The 20684-nt window shown below is 27.8% G+C and overlaps 2 protein-coding genes across 3 annotated transcripts; one reads left to right on the forward strand and one right to left on the reverse strand.

Moving 5' to 3' along the window:
• The first annotated feature begins 1456 nt into the window (after positions 1-1456).
• LOC123271371 (ADP-ribosylation factor-like protein 3) lies at positions 1457-5220 on the forward strand. Its single transcript, XM_044737674.1, has 5 exons — positions 1457-1577; positions 1964-2092; positions 2167-2298; positions 2683-2919; positions 5035-5220. Exons 1-5 carry the CDS (start codon positions 1575-1577, stop codon positions 5074-5076), a joined length of 543 nt encoding a protein of 180 aa, XP_044593609.1. The 5' UTR covers positions 1457-1574; the 3' UTR covers positions 5077-5220.
• Positions 5221-5241: 21 nt separating this feature from the next.
• On the reverse strand, positions 5242-20456 carry LOC123271369. Of its 2 annotated transcripts, none has more exons than XM_044737673.1 (6): positions 20295-20456; positions 15191-15361; positions 14690-15111; positions 7596-8109; positions 5851-6069; positions 5242-5777 (listed from the first exon to the last, which is right to left on the reverse strand). In XM_044737673.1, the coding sequence occupies exons 2-6, from the start codon at positions 15350-15352 to the stop codon at positions 5697-5699; spliced, it is 1398 nt and encodes a 465-aa protein (XP_044593608.1). In that variant the 5' UTR covers positions 15353-15361; positions 20295-20456; the 3' UTR covers positions 5242-5696. The 2 variants fall into 2 exon arrangements, with proteins under 2 accessions (XP_044593608.1, XP_044593607.1); XM_044737672.1 differs by having other exon boundaries at positions 14690-15114.
• Positions 20457-20684: the final 228 nt, after the last annotated feature.

The following is a 20684-nucleotide window of genomic DNA, read 5'->3' on the forward strand; positions in this document are numbered from 1 at the left end:
CACGTTAAATGCTGCCAAGCGTTCTAAAAGCGGATGATTTGACCGAAAATTATTGTAGCTTTAATTTTTAAAGAAAAATTTTTTTATTAAATTCAAACGAGACATTTGAGCTCAAAGAGCTCAAAAAGGTCTTAACAGGTAAAATTTGGAGCGCATTTTCTTTGAAATTAGTGGGACATTGCAGGAATGGACACTGTAGGTTCAACCGTCTTACTAATTTCTCTCATTAAATTAAGCTTTGACATTTTCTGTAAAATCTCAAATTTTTTCTGACTTGTATTTTCAATTTCTATTTATATTTCTGTTAGAAAAAAAATTTTTTTTTCGAATTCTGGTTTATTTTTCATAACGTCACCCTGAAAATTTCTCAAGATGTTTAGAAAACTTTCAAATTGAAAAAGAATTGAAAATAACAGAAATTAGAAATCCGAATAGCGCGCTACGTGCGCGCTTTAATTTTAACTTATGATAAATCGTAGCCCGTTTTTTGCAAGTTTCGATCTATGACTAACTTCAAAACTACCGTATATTGTTATTTAGACGATAAGAAATATCAATCATGGAAAAAATTAAATTTTTTTTTTATCAAAGCCAAAAATTACAACTGGTGTCTTGCATCAATTTTTGGGATTTTTTTTCGATACTTGTATTCCGAAAAAAGAAATTGAAAAGTAGACAGGTAGTCTCTGCTATTCAGCCTAACTAAGGTCTAGACGCCCATTACGCTCTGGTCTCTTACTAACAATAGTTAATGTTTCTCTACAAAATCTCATTTAAAACTAATTACATTGCTTAAATTAAATTTACGACATATTTCCTAGTCCTTTGATCCTTGTTAATTATTAAATTTTCTTTGTCAATGTTACCAAAATACTTTATTTGAACATTAATGAAGCATAGCAAATTCTATACATAAAAACTTATCTCTGGTTAATTACGATTGACAATTAGAGTTCTCTTGTAGCCACCATTACTATTGTAATTAATTTTTACAAAATTTTTCTAACTCATTTACTGTCTATTGACTAAAACTAAAGAAAAAATTGCTGTGCCAAGGATTTTATCATTTTAACAACATGCGGTGCTGGAAAAAAAAAAAAACCTAGATGCTATAGCAAAATCTTATCATACATTAATATCATATGACATTTAATTATCTAAAAAATAACGATGAAGATAGATTTGAACATTTATTCTGTATTCTTTTTCAAAATGTATATTAAAAAATAAAAGTTTTAAATAAATGAATGTCCGAATAAATTAAAATTTAAAAAAGAAAAGCAAGTTTTTGCAAAAATTCATAACTTTCGGTCAAATGAAAAGGGGTCAGGGTCATAAGTGGTCGATTAGGCGTAGAATGCTCCATATGTATATATTTTTTAGTAATTTTTTGTTCACTTGTTTTGAGCTAGGCGCATGTCAAATGCAAGAAAAGTTTAGTTACATGTAGAGAAGGTAGCACCTGCCTTAGCAACGAAACTAACAACACAAAATTTAGTGCATTGTATCTAAATAGTGTAGTAATCTTTCGTAAGTATTAAGGTGCTAAAGCTGTGTTTTTATATTTCATAAAAATGGTAAGAAAATTCAGTGATAAAATTTATTTTTTAACGTTTTATATGATATTATAATTATTTTTAAACATAATGAGAACAAATTATGTTAATTGTTTACAAAAATTGATTGACCCTCGAAAAATTTGCCCTTGACCGATAGATACTAAACTAACATTGAAATATCACATTCTTCATTTGATAAGTTGGAGTTTTAAATAATTTGAACATTAGACAAAATTTAAAGTAGTGTAATTTAAACAAAGTTAATGTATTGTTAATGTTGTTTAATTTTAAATTGGTTAAGGAATAACTCGTTAAGAAATTTAAACGAAGCAACTAATTTTTTCAGTTACTATAACTGATGTTACGAATATTGCTGTATTAATTAAAAATTAAATTGATTTCAGGGACTTTTATCAATTTTACGAAAATTGCGTTCATCCCACGATAAGGAACTACGACTTTTATTGCTTGGTCTCGACAACGCTGGAAAAACAACAATATTAAAGTCGTTGGCTAGTGAAGATATTACTCAAGTATGTAATTTTCTATTACGTATTTAAACGTAAATAGAGTATGTATGTAAACATTACTATATTATTCATTAAAGGTTACGCCGACGCAAGGTTTCAATATAAAAAGTGTTCAAAGTGAAGGTTTCAAACTTAATGTATGGGACATTGGCGGCGCGCGTAAAATAAGACCTTATTGGCGAAATTATTTCGAAAACACTGATATTCTTGTAAGTACAACAGTAGACACACTACATCGATAGAAAAAATTTATTTTGAAAAAAATGGGAATTGTCGTGACAAGAAATTAATTCTAAACAATTTTATTTCTTAGCTAGAGAATTAAAAATTTTTATCACAGTGACTTTCTTCTTGAAAAAAATTTTTTTGATTTATAAAAAAACAATTTTATATAAATAACTTGCAATATTTCCTCCAAAATTGTTTTTTTTTTCAATTTTGTTTATTATTTAAATTAAATTTAATTATTTCAAATTTTCAAGAAATTAATTTCTTTTAACCACATTAGCTCATTTTTCTTTAAATAAATTTTTTCTCTTAATGTATAGTACAATCTAAATAAAAATTTAAATTATTTATTTTTTTTTTTCTAGATTTACGTAGTAGACAGTGCAGATATCAAAAGACTTGACGAAACAGGCCAAGAACTTTCGGAGCTTTTGATGGAAGAAAAATTACGCGGAGTTCCATTATTAGTTTATGCAAACAAACAAGATTTGGGACAGGCAGTCACTGCTGCTGAGATTGCTGAAGGATTAGGGCTTCATAATATCAAAGACCGGGATTGGCAAATACAATCTTGTATTGCGACAGAAAGCAAGGGTGTTAAGGTATGAAATTATTTTTTATAGTTTGTTCATTTTGTCAGAAGATTTTAGTCTGAATAATATATACAAACTTGATGATTTCATTTGAAATAATATTTTGAAACGGAATCAATACTCTTGTGGAAAAAAAAATTAATTACAGCTTGTACTTTTACAAATATATCGATTTACAAAAAACATATCGTTTCTTTTAAATAATAAATATTATTGTAGAGACGGTCTCTACATTAATTAATACGTATTGTGTAGTACAATCTGTTATAAGCGAAATTTTTTTTTTTCTTACGTTCAAAAATACTTTATACGTAGATACAGTTTAAATATTGCTGATTGCAACTAGACTGTGTTCTATACCAATATAATTTGTACACAGTAAAAAATTGTGTATCATTGCGTCAAAAAATTTTACGTTGAAAATGTTCGTGTTAAATATTTAACACATGAGTATAAATTTAACATTTTTTTGCGTTAATTTTTGTCAAATTCATTTGACGTGATGACGCCAAATTTTTTACTGTGTAAAGTAAATATTACTAAACTTAATTTACGTCTTACATGTAAATATGTAGGTAACATAAATACACAATGTACACACGGAAAATTACATTACATATATAATGTAACGTGGCGTATCATATAAAAAACTGGAAAAATTACAGTTTCAGATTGTACATTGTAAAATGTAAATATTACATTGAAAGCTCTGAAAATTAACATTCAAAGTTTGAATTTATAAAAATGTTATTTCGAACTGCAATTTTTCTAGTTTTTCATATGAAGCGACGCTTATTACTATTTATAATGTAATTTTTACATTTTTCATTTTTGCGTGCATGTATTAGTGACTTGCCACTACACTGAGAAAAAAATTCTTTTAAAAAAAATTAGTAATCTTAGATAGTGTTCGAAATCTTCGAAGAAGGACGCATGATCGCCGAATTATCCTCCTTACAAGAAAGTTATAAAACAATTTCTAAAACAAAAATAATTTTTCATACTTCCAAAAAGCTTACCTGATATGATCATATCTGGAAATTTTTCATAGGTAAATAAAGATCCTAAGAATCCGAAAAAAAAGTTTGGAAAAATCAAAAGTAAACGACTCATAAACTTATTTAATTATGAAGTAATAAAATAAAAAATGTAAGACAGCTGTAATAGGACGATAATGCTTAGATACCTCTAGTGGGATAAATGTACATAATACGTTAGATATACAGTCTTTTGGTTTTTTTATTTTATTAATTGCAATTAAACGACACATTCATTAGAAAGATAGTCCACCTTTACAAGCATGGAATGTGAATGTTATCCATACATGCTTCTAAATTAAAATAAAATTAAAAAAAAAAAATAAAATTAATTAAAAAAAAAAAAAAATTCTACTAGAAATAAAATATTTCTCAAACAAAATAAAATTTGTTTTACGCCGTAAGATGGACGGCGGAGTTCCTAAGATGGTTACATTAAGTTACATAGCCATTTGCGATAGGGGACCTACAATTCCTTCAAAGAATTAAAAATAAAATTTGAATCAATTGATGGATTTTTTCGCAAATTACTTTGCTTACGGGGGTTTCATACTTGATGAACGGCAAATTATTTTAATGTTTTTTTTCGTTTCTATTGCACTAAATCAATTTTTGAAAAGGATGGAATTAATCTGATTTAAATTATCTTCACAAAAGTATGCAAAATATCTTGATTTCGAGAACTAACAAGGGTATAATAATAATACTTGCCGAAATAAGGTGAAAAAAAATTTTTCTTTGACTTCTGATAGGTAAAATATTTCATTTTGTATATTTTAACAGACTATTTTCTTCTAACAACTAAAATTTAAATTTTTCGAAGAGAAATTATAGAAAATTTTCTTTATGTACTCTATAATTTCTCTCAGTACTAATTTAAAAAGTACAAAGGATAAAAATAAATAATACTCTATTTATCTATTTTCATTATCGAATGTAATAATTTTTTGTATAATATTATACAAGATTATTTTAATAAAAGATAATAAAAAGTGTTATCTAGAGTATACTTATTTTAAAATAATAATCCTTTTAAGATTAATTATTTTAATAAATTTATTGCATGTTTCCATAAAAATTATTACAGGAAGGACTTGAATGGGCATGCAAAAGTATCAAAAAGAAGTAATATTTAAAATGATACTCTAATCAAACTATTATCGGAATGAATATGCAGCGCCGACAAAATTTTTGTACATTTGTTATATTCATTTTGACATTTACCTAATATTTACAAATAATTAATTAATGGTAAATAGGTTTGATAAAAATAATTATGTTTAAAAACAAGACAAAAGTTCACATTTCTTATTACTTGACTTATAATTACATATCTATATATATGTGATAGTATTGCACTTAATGGTATGGAGCTTATTTGACGTTTTAAACATTGATGAACATTTATGATTGTAGACCTTCCAACAAATTTATCATTATTCTCAATACAATTCAAATGCTACTTGTGATTAATATTTTTGAAACGATGTAAAATAATTATATTTTCAACTTAAAATAACTTTTGAGATAAAATAAAACGTTAAGTAAACTAATAAAATAATATCTTTATGTTATCAGACTAATATTAAACATAACCAATATTTTTTTTTTTCTTCTCGACTATAACGGATTCATGAAAAATATTGAAAGCCATTGGTGCCTTAACAATGTATAAATCACTTGAAAATTTATCAACTTGTATTGAATAAGTCTTTAAGTTTTATGCTACATGCACATAATGCCACATACTTATAATTCGCTATGGATCGCTTCTGTAGTAACTCGGATTTCTTCTTCATGGAAATCATTACAGTCAGCTGGATACTTTTCCTGCAACAGCCATTAAATAATTTAGTATTTTATTACTATAATAAACTGCTAAACTTTTTACTAAGATACGTACGAAACATTGATCATTTTCTTTAATAGCGCCATAAAGTGTCCAGAAGCTAACGTTTGTTTTCGTACTAATTGCCCACGCAGCTGGAAAACTGCTAAGTTTTATAATAGTCTCTCGGAGGACAGATTTATTATTGTCATCTGACGGCTTTTGATTGATAACGCATAAAATGTGAGTTGCGCATTTTGGTGATTTTAGTGCCCATTTGTACGCTCGGTAAGTCTGTAAAAATATTTTTTATTTATGAGTTATTTTATGTTGTAAAAGATATAAAAAATTTTATTAAATTATATAAAAAAGAATTTTCGATAAAAATAAGAATGGAACAAAATTTTTAAATCATGAAAGTCAACTATTGGATATTATTTTAGGAAACAGAAAAATGTAAAAGCAAATTTTGGTAATTTTATCCAATGACATCTAAGTTTCGGATGCCCTTTGCACAGTAAAAACTTTTGCGTCATGGCGTAAAAAAATTTCAAGTTTAATATTTAACATTTTTTTATGTTAATTCTGATATTAACACAAAAAAGTGTTGAAAAGTTTGGAAAATCCAAAAGTGCACGCCTCATAAAGCTTATTCATTTTTTAAGCAAAAAATAAATTGTGTAATTGATTTTTAAAAGAAAAAAAAATAATTAAGTAATTTCTTCGTCGAGTATTTTCCATTTTTTTTAAATTATTGACGTCCGTTTTTCTTGTGATATGTGCACCTAGCCTAAGAAAATCTAGCTTAATTAAGTAGTACCATAGTTTTGACGTGAGAGAAATAAGAAAAGTTCTTGTGTTTTTGTACATGTGTATCATAGTAAATTTTAATAAAATTCATTGAAAAAAAAAAAAAAAAAAAAATAATACAAATCTACATAAATTAGGCTACTGATATGAAATACGGTACCAGTTTATCGAATTCTAGATCTAATGAAAAAAGCTTGTTCTCGATATATGATTTTGTTCGGGAGTAATCGTTGGTACATACAAAATCAGCGAGTGACATCAGGACGTCCACGCAAAATTTTTTTCGAACCGTTTTTTTTTTTTCAAAGAAGCAACATAAAATGATTTTTAAAAAGTATGAAATGGTTTACTTCAAGTCTTTTCTCGATGTAAATCTTCTCTCAGAGTCAATATGTAATTTTTACGTAGTGAATTCTATGATTCTAAATCTGTGAATTTAACATATTTTAATTATAACAAAATTTTTTCTGTAACCATAATAGAACTTTTCCTGTAATTATTACTGAAAATTTATCGTAATAAATTGAAAAGCGCTACTCAGGTCAGCCTCATTGCAAATTAATTTATATCACCTTTTTTTAATTTTTTCAAAAATTGTAATTTTTCTGATTTTTTACCGTGTACTTCTTGACAAATTATTTTTTTTAGTCATTAAAAAAAATTATTTATTCGCGTACAATAAAAATTTTAAATTTACTATTAAAGGATTATTATTTACATTTTTTAATGATAATTAAACTTAATTTTAATGCATAATATTACTCGCCAATGATAATATAATACTCTTGTAAATTTTACAGAATTTAACGTTAAATTTTACAGAAAAAATATGTAGTTTTTACATAGTCTCATCTGTAATGATGACATTTTTTTCTGTAAATTTACAGGGCCGTTTTTTTCGTGTGGAACCTTCGAGCAACAATTCAGTACGCTACATTTTTATAAACAAAATTTAATAAAAAGCCATCGAATCATTTTATAACCGACTTTATCATTTAGCTGTTACTTACCTTAAGAATTGGAGCTACAATATCATTATTAATAGTGTCACTGAGACGATTGCTGAGTTCATGAGCATTTACCCTGGACATGATGAATCCTTTTTCAGAAGCTAGCTTTATTAAATCTTGAACATACGCCACTGCAGGTCTTATATACTTAGCACTATCTATATTCATGTTTAGATATCTTTTCGCTCCGGCATTTATCATTCTAGTAAGGCTCTCAGAAGGCCTTGCTGGGTCGAACACTGCTGACTTGGGAAATCCTTGGGATTTCAAGAAACTATTGACTACGAATTGAGCAGTTGTCAGGTAACGACTTTGAATATCAGGATCAGATATATGTGAAAACCATTCAGCCACAAAGTTTGTTAGAGATCTTATCCACCGCCGACGAGCACTTGGATTTTCAAAACTTTCCAGAATCCGTTCATACATTATGTGACCTTCCGAATCGCTCATAGAACCAACAATGTGAGCTAACCCACTATTTTTCCACAGTGTTTGTCCAAGTTCAGAATTTCTGAAAAAAAATATGAACTTAATTTTTCTGAATTCAATAAGTAATATTTATTAGCAACCTGCAGTCACTATACAACTGCTGAGAATTACGAATTATGAATAAAAAAACTTTGGCTTAATGAATTCTTTGTATTTATAATCACACTATGGATAGTTTAGGTACTTTTTAAATAAATTAAAAAAAATAATAGTGCTATCACAGGATCAATTACAAATATTTTAATGGACAAATGAGACGAAACAAATTTATAGAACCAACAAACTATTCAAAACTCCAAAAACTTAACATAAAAAACTGACTATCACTGAAAAATATATAAAACCGTGAAAAGACACAATTTCTCATCAAGGTCTTTCTGATGATACCAAATTTAACTAAGGCAAAAGCACCTATTATTGACAGGGCCCCCACTATTGACACTCTATTTAATTTTATTATTTCATTATTAAAATCTATTGATAATCACAATTGTTGATATTTCATGACAATTTTACATATTTTTAAAATTAAAAAATAGTAAAATTTAATTCTGTTCGGTCTCAATTCAATTTGATTAATTTTTACTTTTTTTCAATAATTTCTTACACATACAATTAATAATTAACATAGTTCATTTACTAACTTCCTGGGTTTTTTCTACTCATTGTCATCTTTATCTGAAGGACCCAGACGACTATAAATTTGGTTACTTTTTAAATACTCAAAATAATTTCTAGGTTTAACAGCTGTATTTCGATTTATTATTTACTGTCCGTGTAGGTTTTTCCCATCTATTGTAGTTTGTATACCTTAACCAAGACATTCTATCTTTGGAAATTTTAAGTATTTAAAAAATAAGCTAGTTTTTATATTTACAATACCCACATTTCTCTAATTACAATATTTTCCCAAGTTTTTGCTTAGACGCCAGCAAGTCCGCAACCTATCATAAATCATTAGTCCCTTCAAGTCCTTACCTGATGTCAGTACCTCATACCCCCTCTTGCGCCTAAAGTTGACAATATACATCCGCCTTCTATTCATCTAATTAGCCAATAGTTTCCTTAAAATATTCTTCCTTAGATTTTTCCGTACTTTTCCACCAATAATAATGCTTGCTTTCCCTTTCCTTATTTTTGCTTGACAAATTTACACCCTAATCTAAGTTGTAATGTTATACTAAGATTTTTGTATAAGTTAGTTGATTCTAAGATCTCTTATTTTACACACATAAATTTTTGTAACTGTCTACGCAGAATAAAACATCATAACTAAATACAGTTCGTTTTTATTCGTGCATGCTAACAGTCTTCTCTAATTTAATAGTTTTACTTTAAAACTAAGCTATAATAAAATAATTGTAGCTCAAAACAAATTCCAAGGTATTAACTATCTACCGCAAGAAAATTTCATTTTTTTGATGTGAAACATCTATAGGCTCACTTGTAAACCGAATTGTTGGCGTGGCGACGCTTGCCGTGGCGACGGGTCGCCACGCTATACTAAGGTATACATATATATATTTTATGTGTAGTAGAGTGTACGGTGTGGCGACGGGTCGCCACGCTTTACTGAGGTATACATATATCCGAACAAAAACAGTTTCACTGTAAGAAAAAATCGCGCCAAGTCCACGTTCATAAGACTATTAAAAAAAAAAAATTTCTTATTTCTTTACAAAAAGATATAAAATAAAAAAATTAAAAAATCCAAGTAACCGATATGATTGTATTTGATTTTCGGAAATTAAAAAAAATTTTATTGTAAATTTGAAAATTAAAAAAAAAAATTTGGTACGTATTTAGTGTGCGTGGTTGCAAAATATTTAACTTTTAATGAAATTCGTAAAATCTATTTACTAGGACTTTAAAAAAATTGAAATACACAATGACGCACACCAAGTACGTTCCAAAATTTTTTTTTTAATTTTCAAATTTACAATAAAATTTTTTTTAATTTCCGAAAATCAAATACAATCATATCGGTTACTTGGATTTTTTAATTTTTTTATTTTATATCTTTTTGTAAAGAAATAAGAAATTTTTTTTTCTTAATAGTCTTATGAACGTGGACTTGGCGCGATTTTTTCTTACAGTGAAACTGTTTTTGTTCGGATTTTAGTATTTTTTGTAATTATAATAAAAATTTACAATGGGTACCAACTTAAATCTCGCGTTGGCTGCATTTTTTATAGCAAACTATCCTCTTAAAGCTACAGTTTATGTAAAAACAATTCCAGCGCACCCTGGCGGATGTAGATGCAAGCTGTGAAATGTATTTTTTTAACTGTAGTTTCCCATCTATTGGAAGATTACCATGCATTCTCGAATTATTCAGTCTGTGGCATGTCACTTTTTACATAGAAAAAAAGTCAGGATCGAAATTTTTGAGCTTGCTATAGTTTGTGCTGATAAAATTTAATAATTTCAAGTAGATTAATTATTATAATTGAATATAATTAATTCATATCAGTAAAATAAAGCATGAATTACTGTTATAATATAAAATTTAGGAACAAGAAGTACCGTAGAATTAAATAAAATTTTGCAACCTCAAAATACCGTTCTGCTTACAGTAAACACAGTCAGTAGTCTGGCGCTCCGTTTACAACGGATTTGAACGGAACTTGGCGCCAGATTCTACCGAATCTGTGAATATATATTTTATATGTAGTAGAGTGTACGGTGTGGCTTCTCACTCAGTTCGACGTTGTTGTTTACTACGGTACACATAACCTGCGTTTTATTTAATTTTTATGTGAAACATTTTTATTTTAATTTTTGACAATAAAATATGTGTGATAATGATAACTCAGAAGATCAAAGTGATCAACCTTGTGCAAAGAAAGTGAAACTACACTATGGCATACTACCAAGTCATCAGTAAGTAGATCGTATTTTTTAAGTGTCCATAAATGTAATTATTATATTTTTATATTTAATTAATTATATTCATATTAATCATATTAGTAATTATATAAATTATATTAAGATTAATAATTATATAAATTATATTAATATTATCTTCATTTAATTATTTTTTTATTATTCATGAAGGAATTAATATGGAAAAATTTATTAATAAAATTTATATTTGCAAATCTTTAGTCATTTATTGCAATAATTAACTAAGATTTGAGTTCATGAGTATATTGAAGCCACACTTAAAATTTTTTTTCTTTTTCTTGTGTATTTTAATATCATATTTTTTTAAATATTTCAGTTCCCAACAATCATCACAGGGATCACAAAATATTATTATTGAAACTGGACGCCACCCTGATCAGTTAAACACAAGGCATACTATCAATGTTGTGTAAGACTTTATTAATCGAATAGTACCAGACTATTTTAATTTTTATCTTAGATTTTATTAACATATTTATATTTTTTGATGTGAAACATCTATAGCCGCACGTAAAACCGATTTCTGGCATGGCGACGCATGTCGTGGTGATGCGTCGCCACGCTATATGATAGTATATATATATATACAGTCTATATGCAGTAGTGTGTACGGTGTGGCGACGCGTTGCCATGCGCAACCGACTGTGCGATTCTCTCCCACTCGATCCGGCGTTGAGCCATCTTTCTCGCTACACTGAGCTCGGATACCTATAGTGTATATTCCGTAGTGTATACAGTGTTGTTTACTACAGTACAAATAACCTGTGTTTTACTTGAAAACAAATTATTTTTCTGATAATAAAATGTGTGACCGTGATAATTTAGAGACTGAAAGTGATCAGCCTCCTGCAAAGAAAGCAAAATCACACTATGACACACTATCATCAGTAAGTTAATTATATTTTTATAATTAAAGTATGCATTTATCTGTGCATTAAGCACGCGTATATTTGGTGTGTTTTGAGCGCCAGTAAATGTAAAATCTACTCTCTTGGTAGATTAAAATTCACATAAATTTCATTGCATATAATGTTTTTAAATTAATTATTAATTTTAATTTCATTTTTATTGAAATTAATACATTAAAACAATTGCTTAGAGAATAAATTTATTAAGACTGACAGAATTGTATTTCAAAATCAGCTGATGGCGTGCAGCGCACGATTGTTTTTCTTATTTGTTATTAATATGAACATTAAAAAATTAATTAATTTTTCTAATCATAGTGGAATTTATAGTGAAACATTCATTATTGATATTTATAATTTACGATCTTTAGTAATATATTGAAATAACTGGCTAAGATTCTTGAGTTTACAAATATATTGAAGCCAATTTAAATTTTTCTGTATATTTTAATAACATATTTTTTATAAATATTTCAGAACCCAACAATCATCACAGGGGTCAAAAAATATTATTATTGAAACTGGACATCACCAAGATCATTTAAACACAAGACATACTATTAATGTTATGTAAGATTTTATTAATCTAATAGTACCAGAATATACTAATTTTTATTTAAGCTCTCAAGGAGGTACATATGACAAGGTGGTCTATGAGTATAGTAAAAGTCATTCTATTTCATTACTTTACGTAGCTTTAACACGAGTAACAAGTCTTGAAGGGTTGTTTATATGTAACAGTCAGGATAATTTAAGATTTTATCATGGAAGAAGAGTAGATCCATCAGTTTCAAGTTTACAGCAAGAATTTAAAAGATTATCTCTAAACAAACTTACTGCATTGCAAGGACTGATCACTGAATTTATAAACTCCTGAAATAAATTAACCATGACACTTTAAACTGCCAAAGTCTCAGAAAACATACTACTGATTTACAAGATTCTATTTGTCAAAGGAGTAACTTTTTATTACTAACTGAAACATTTCTTCCTGCAAATGAATCAGTTGACTTACCTAATTTTCATTGTATAGCTAAATTTAAGAGAAAAAATGTTAGAGCCGCTGGAGTTGCCATTTATAACAACAATACTTCACATATTACTACATTCAACATGGATTTAGTAATTCAAAATGCTACAGAAGTTCATGTCTCCTAAACATCTATTGGCGATATATGTACTTCACACGTTAAACTAGAAGATGGAAGTGAATTGATGATGATTGTTGTGTAAATTTCTCCTAATAAAAAAATAAATGACATCATTTCATTTTTACACGAGAGATTATTTCCGTACAGTCACAGAGGTTCAATAACTTTCAAAACCAATAAAGACAAACTACCATTGATTTTAGCTGGGGATTCCCATGTAAATTTTGCAAAAGATGAATCAACGCCATTAATTACGTTTCTCCAAGAAGAATTTCAATTGCAAATTAATAACAATCCAAGAGAACCTACCACCAGATACGGAACAACAATAGATGCTGTATTTATTAGATATCTTGATAATGTTATGTCCAATACTTTTGTAACATACTTCAGTTACCATCGACCAATTGTCACAGTAATACCGTCCTCAGAGGCAACATCGAATATAACTATTACCGAAGTCACTGATTAAACGAATTAAGTAGTCACGATTTGAAATAAATTCGTAAATTTTTGTATTTAATGAAAATAAATGTTTATTCAATAAATAGTCATCGTTATCTGGAAAAAAAAATCGTAATATTTTATTTTATCATTATGACATATTTAGTTCCTATCACAATCTGTTCTTTTCTGCATATTACTTTTACAAAATAATGTCGATGTTTCACATTTGCCAGGCGTCCCGTGACGGCTCACATTTTTTTTTTTCATGTAGGACAAAACTGCTTATACGTTTTTAATTTCTAAACAATATTGTTAAGAAAGACCTATTTTCAAATCCAGATTTCTCAATGTTTTTTTTTTATGTAATTGCATTGTTTAAAATTATTTTAGATTATTTATAGTCTAAATAACCATATAATCATTTATTTATACTTTATTGAGTTAAAATTAATTTTAAAATAGCGGATATCAATGATGGGGACACATAAATTAACTTGCGTCAACTAACGACATAGGCCATAATGTAAGGTAACCAAAGTCCCTCAACATACATATCAAAGTATTAATGTTTACATACTGTCATGTGATTGTATAAGAATCGAAGTATTTGAGACTAGAAAAAATTGCTAAAAAAAACCTGGTAAAAATATAGAAAAGCTCGGTCTTAAACGAATTTTAGAATAATAAAAATTATTAATAGTTTTGCATTAGTTAGTATAAATGATTATTGTTAATATAAATTTAACAGTAATAAAAGACCTTTCAATCATAGGGCCTATGTTATGTCAATAATCGGCTCTTTGAATTTTTTGCACTGTCAATAATACATACACTCGACTTGATAGTTTTAAATTGACATAATAATTATTGAATTTATTGCTATTAAAGTTTATTAATTAAATTGTATAAGTAAAAACAATGATTAAGATGTCCTATAAAAAAAAAAAGTTAACAATATTGATTTGAAACACGATAAAAAAAATTGTAAATATTCATGATCACTCTTATAGTGTCAATAATAGGGCCTTTTACCTTATTGCCGAATAGCCTGTGAAACCATGAAAACGCGCAAATTCAGGTCAAGACCTTTTAAATGATTCTAAATTTAATTTAAAAACTCATTTGATCATATAAATACTCCAAAGCCAAAATTTTCCTCATTCTCTTAATTATATTGATGATTTTTTACCTGAAATGATCCCACAGAATATGTGCATTTTCGAGAATTGGTGGCATGTACCATGAATGAGCTGAGTGATCATGTTTCTTTTGATGATCATTAGATGATTCACCAGAGTTTAAGTTTTCCAATATCATCGGAAGCAATCCCATGATACCTTCAGCATTTCTGTTTTCACGTGAACCCATAAACATACTGGCCATATTCAACATTCCTTCGAAATCAAATCCATTTCCTTCTTCACTATCAGACCCCGCTTTTCTCGCCTGTTGATTATTATTACTATTACCGGCCGAAGAAGCAACCATCTGTAAAACAGGACCGAGCATTGATAAATCAAAACCTCCTTGATTTTTGCTGTTTTGGTTTCCTGATGAACCTGCCATCAAGTTCCCCAGGCCTGTTAAAATTTGACCGAATCCAGCTAAGCCCTGCTACAAGGAAGAAATAAATTGGAAATTATAATTTCGTATGTGTGATAAGTAGAAAATTATTTGGTTAAGTCCATACATTATTATTTTCATTCATAAACCTATTTGGCCCCGGTGATTCATCAGAGAAAAACGAATTGGCAACTTCGACGAATGCACTAGAAATGTCAACATCATCATTCTTCTCACCAGCAACAATGCCCAGGAAAGCTATGATTATTATACTCTTTGGAAAATACATTTTTTTAACCTGAAACATAAATTATTAATTGTTTGATGATTTTTATAATAAAGTGGAACTTAAAATTGAGTAAAATGGCATCAATTTAGTTTCTCAAATGATTTATCTCTATAAATATTTAAAATTATAATTTCTAAGAATCACGATTTTCGAAAAAATTTGAAAAATTTCTTCTTTATGGATAAATGTTTTATTTCATTCAGCACTTATTGTTTATTCATTGCAATTAAAATTTTTAGACGTTGTAAAAATATGTATGTAAAAGACTTCAGACATTGACCAGTTTAGATACAAAAACATGATTACAATTATTTGTAAATTTATTGGAAGAGTTATTCATGAGTTGAAACAAGTGTTGTACTTTTTTATAGTTTTAAATTACAAATTATCATACTTTTATTTACAAAACATATAATAATAAATATTAAATTGTAATAATTAACGTTACAGCCGATTGCTTCAAATATTGACAATTACGTAATAAATATTGACCGCCTATGTTCCAAATACTGACCAGTAGTATCATGCTTATGGAACTTATGAATAACTTTTATTTTTAATCTATAATAGTTTCAATATTAGGTAATTTATTCACTGATATGTTAATAATTGAAGTAATGTTGTTAGTTGCCCGGTATTCCGATACAATATTATCTTTAGTACTCATATTTAAATCAATGAACGAAGTCATATTAATATTAGGTACACTGGATAATTTACAACACCAGTTGTTGAACACATTATTATTTCAATTATTAATATGGATTTTATAACAAAAATTATTGATAGTTAATTTTCGATATTCAATTGTTTTGACAGATACTTATTAATTGATTATAAAGTACTAGCTGTTAGTTGCTCGCTCCGCTGGACGCTTTATAGAGTTGCATTTTTAAATCTAGACTTGAAATTTAATTAGAGTATTGTTTTGACTTGCTCAGATTCCCAATTCTATTGAATTGGCATGCTCTTTTTATCCATATAATTATTCTAGCTAATATTTATTGTAACTTTCAATGTACAATCAATATAACACTCCCGTGTCTTTTTTACAAAAATGAATAATAATTGATATGAAAAAAAAAAAATTAGTAAAACGGTTCACCCTAAAGGCCATCCCTGCAACTTCCCGCTAATTCCATACCTGGGCGCTTAAAATTGTACTTATGACGTTTTTGAGATTTTTGAGCTCAAAATATAATTTATGTGATATTTTTAGCTCGCTGAGCTCAAAGAGATAGTATTTCTATGCATTTGAGCTCTTCGAGCTCAAAAGTCTGATAGAAGTTTCATAGAACACTACTTTTGGAATTTTCAAACCGCAATAACTTTTGAATGGATCAACCGATTTTTACGCGGTCAGCGGCATTCAACGAAGTTTTATTATCCTTATAGAGAATTTTCAGGTTTTAATTGATCGAACCAAAAATTTCGGAGTAATTTCGAAAAAACACTTTTTTTCGGTTTTCTTTCGTTCACGATATCTCTCGAACGAATTAACCGATTTCGACCAGCTTAGTGGCGATCAGCGTGGTTTTTTATTGTCTAAAACTGATTAGTTTTTGGAATCGATCGGTGAAGCCGTTTAAAAGTTACAAAAAAAAAACTACATTTGAAAAAATTTTTTTTCTTAGTTTTTTTAAGATTTCTCAAAATCTACTGATCCGAATCGGTCCAAATTGTACTCAAAATCTAAGTTTGGCCAAGCCCTTTCAAATAGCACCAACCGCGATAAAATCGGATGAGCCGTTCAAAAAGTAATTTTTCACACACACACACACACACACACACATACACACACACACACACACACACACACACACACAGTGACAACCTCGCGGGAGTAGTCAGGGAAGCTTCCTATGACCTTCAAACGTCGAGATCTGATGAAAACTCGATTTTTGCAAAACGGGGTGAAAACAATAACTTCCCGATTTTTGAAAATCTTCGATTTTCTTAGCGGGAAGTTAAAAATTCGTACTGAGCATTGAAAATTTCAGTTAAAAAAATCGCAGGTCTCATAAGTAAAGAAATCTGCTAAGTACATATATCAATATCACCAATAGAATTAAAAAATTTATTTTAACCAAATGACAATCGAATAGAATAAATTTAGTTACAATAAAAATTCATTATTTCTAAGTCAAAAAAATATAGGTTCTGAATAAGTAATCACCGATATATCATATTCTAAAACCTTCTCCGAAACACGCTGCATATTATGGTATAAGTATTATTCCGATCGGTTCAATAGTTTTCGCAGAATAACCGAACAAAATAACCGGCTTCCATTTATTAGTATAGATTTAATTGTATATAAATTGATCACAAATGTGATCACAACTTTTCACAACTTTCTGATATTTGTACATAAACTTTTTTTTTGAAGTTATACTTCTTTTGGCGCGTTAGGCGAAAATAATGAGGGTAAATTTTTACGATGCGCGCGCACACCGTCACGAAAAACCGACACCCTGAAGTTGGCTACTCAACATTTTAGTTTTATAAAAAATGTTACCAACAAAATAAAAATAAGTACATCTACGTATGTTTGCGTGAGAACTGGCAACTGTATTCACGATATTTCATACAAATATATATTTTTAACTTCCCGCTAAGAAAATTGAAAACTTTTAAGAATGGGAAATTATTGATTTCGGTCCGATTTTCAAAAGTCGAGTTTTCATCAGATGTCCACGTTTAAAGGTTCCAGGAAGCCATTCTGATTATTCCCGCCAAAGTGTCCGGCCGTGTGTGTGTCAATAAATTTTTGTCGTACGGTTTCTCAAAAACAAATCAACCGATTAAGTTCTACGACACGTCATTCAAAAGGGTCTATCAAAACGTAGTTCTTTAAAAATTCGTAAAATTTTGTTTTTTGGTATTTTTTTTATGATATCTTCGAGATTTCTTAACCAATGAATAAAAAGATGTACATTTTCTTATTGTGCTTTAAAAACTGCGTCAAATGCTTTCTTAAAAAAGAAAATCGAACGACACATTCAAAAGTTATCGTTTATATAATAAATAGATTTTGAGCTCGAAGAGCTCAAAATATGAAAAACTGTGCTTTGAGCTTGAAAAGCTCAAATATTAATCAAAAAATACATTTTAAGGTGCTTGAAATGCAAACTTAGCAGGAAGTTCTAGGGCCTGCACGGTCAACCGATTTTCAGATTTTTTTAATTATGTAGAAATAATTTTTTTATTATATTTAAATAAACTTTATTTAACTAGATAATGTGTTATAATAAAACTTACAATGTATTAAATTTTTATTTAAACTACAATTAAAAATTGATAATTACGTACTGAACATAAAATTAAATTATTAGATTTTTTCGAATCAAGTTGTTATGTTGGTTGGTCAATATTTGGTTTCTTTACCCTACATTCTTTATATCACACATATAATTTTGAGAATTATGTTTTTATTTTTTGGGTTTCAAGGTTAAGTTCAACGTGCAACCTGTGCAAATATTCAGTGGACTATGGCTAAAACTGTCATCTATATACCTATAGTCAGAATGTAGGGCCTTGAGGCTCCAAATATTATAAACTGTACAGTATTTAAATGATCAATATTACTCCTTTTAATATTTAAATAATTTTGTAAAAAAAAGTTCTCAAAAATTTCTGGCCGAAATTTTGATTTATCAAAAATTGCGAATGAAAAAAGATTAAATATTTATTTTATTGAAATTAATAGACTTCTGATAATTTTTAGGATTTTTCTCAATAAAATAAATATTACCGTAAGGATTTAAATAATATTAAACGTATAGAAATTGCAAGAAACTATAAATCTATTTATTTTGTACTAATTTATTTGCTTAAAAAAAATTATCCGGTACTAAAATAAAAATATTTATGTACGATTTCAGATTCTGCAAAAATTTTAATAATTGTCGCTGTAACGCTCACAAAATATTTTACAATATATTTCCGATAGAATTTACTATTTTTACTTCAAGAAATTTTGGCTGTTGAAAATACGGGTCAATATTGTCATCTTTTTAAGCAACAAGCCGGAAACGTTTCGGATTATGATTATTAGAATACCGTTGCTTCTTCAACGGGCCTTGTACTAAACTATATATTCCTTGAAATAAAAATGATGTATACTTTTTCATTTATTTAAGCATTTATGTTTGCGTTCTGTTGAATAAAACTTTAACTTTATTAACTGAAAAAAAAATATTCGCGATGCATTGATAATTATTTTTCAATAATAAATAATAAATATTCAAAGTGAAACTATTAGATAACATAGAAACATTGAAATGACTCAATAAATATACTTAGTACGTATATTTGTAGTTACAGTATATTATAATGTCAAGATCAATGACATGTTTATGTTCGCTTCTTGAAAGAAAATGCAAACATTAAATATTTAAATAAAGAGTTTTATTTAAGATTCATAAAATATTTAAATGTAATGCTGTTGATCTTCAAAATATGTGATTCTGAATACCGTAGCCCACATTAAATTGACATTCTTCGCCTTCAAGGTTTGATACAGAATAACGGTACACAATGGTCATTATCAATACATAAAAAAAAACGATCAGAATAACTTCAGATATTTAAATAAAATTAAATTTATATAAAAAATTAACAAAGTTTTATTCTGAAAATATCAAAATAATTTTTATTACACAATTAAAAAAATAATTTCGTTCGAACTATTGTCATTGATAGCTTTAACTAAGCAATTTTAATTTACTATTTATCGGGTATCAGTTTATTTTTGATAAGCAGTCTTAGAAAATCATTTCGAAGGAATTTGTTGCTATTTCTAATACAAATAATACCGCGAAATAAATAAATATTCTAAAGAAACAACAAAATTTTTCAAAGACGTGCTAAGATTTAAAAAAAATTTAATTAAACAAGAAGTTTAAATACTAGATTATAAAAATAAAAATTCACTACATACCTTTAATAAAATCACATTTATGCAAACAATTAATATAAAATTACTTTGGAGTTTCTAAAGGATCTAAAATTTAAAGCTTATAACACGCCAGAGTGGCCAGAGTTCATACACCTGACGTTGCTGTGGCTTGACTGGCGTTAAGTGTAGTTTGACAAACGGTACTTCCTTACCTGAACAGTTCGAAGGAATTATGTATTGTAGCAAACAATACAGGAAAATTTTCTTAGTTATTATATAAGTTGACCTACTAATTATTACATGAGATAGTAGATAATTTTTTTTTAAATAAATACAAACATATTCTATATTTTCAAGTGGACTTGATTGAAAAAAAATAATAATTAAAAAATCAGCAACAATTTATTGTAAAATAATAAAATAAATTAAAAA

This window comes from Cotesia glomerata, linkage group LG9 (assembly GCF_020080835.1).
Source record: "Cotesia glomerata isolate CgM1 linkage group LG9, MPM_Cglom_v2.3, whole genome shotgun sequence".
NCBI lineage: Eukaryota > Metazoa > Arthropoda > Insecta > Hymenoptera > Braconidae > Cotesia > Cotesia glomerata.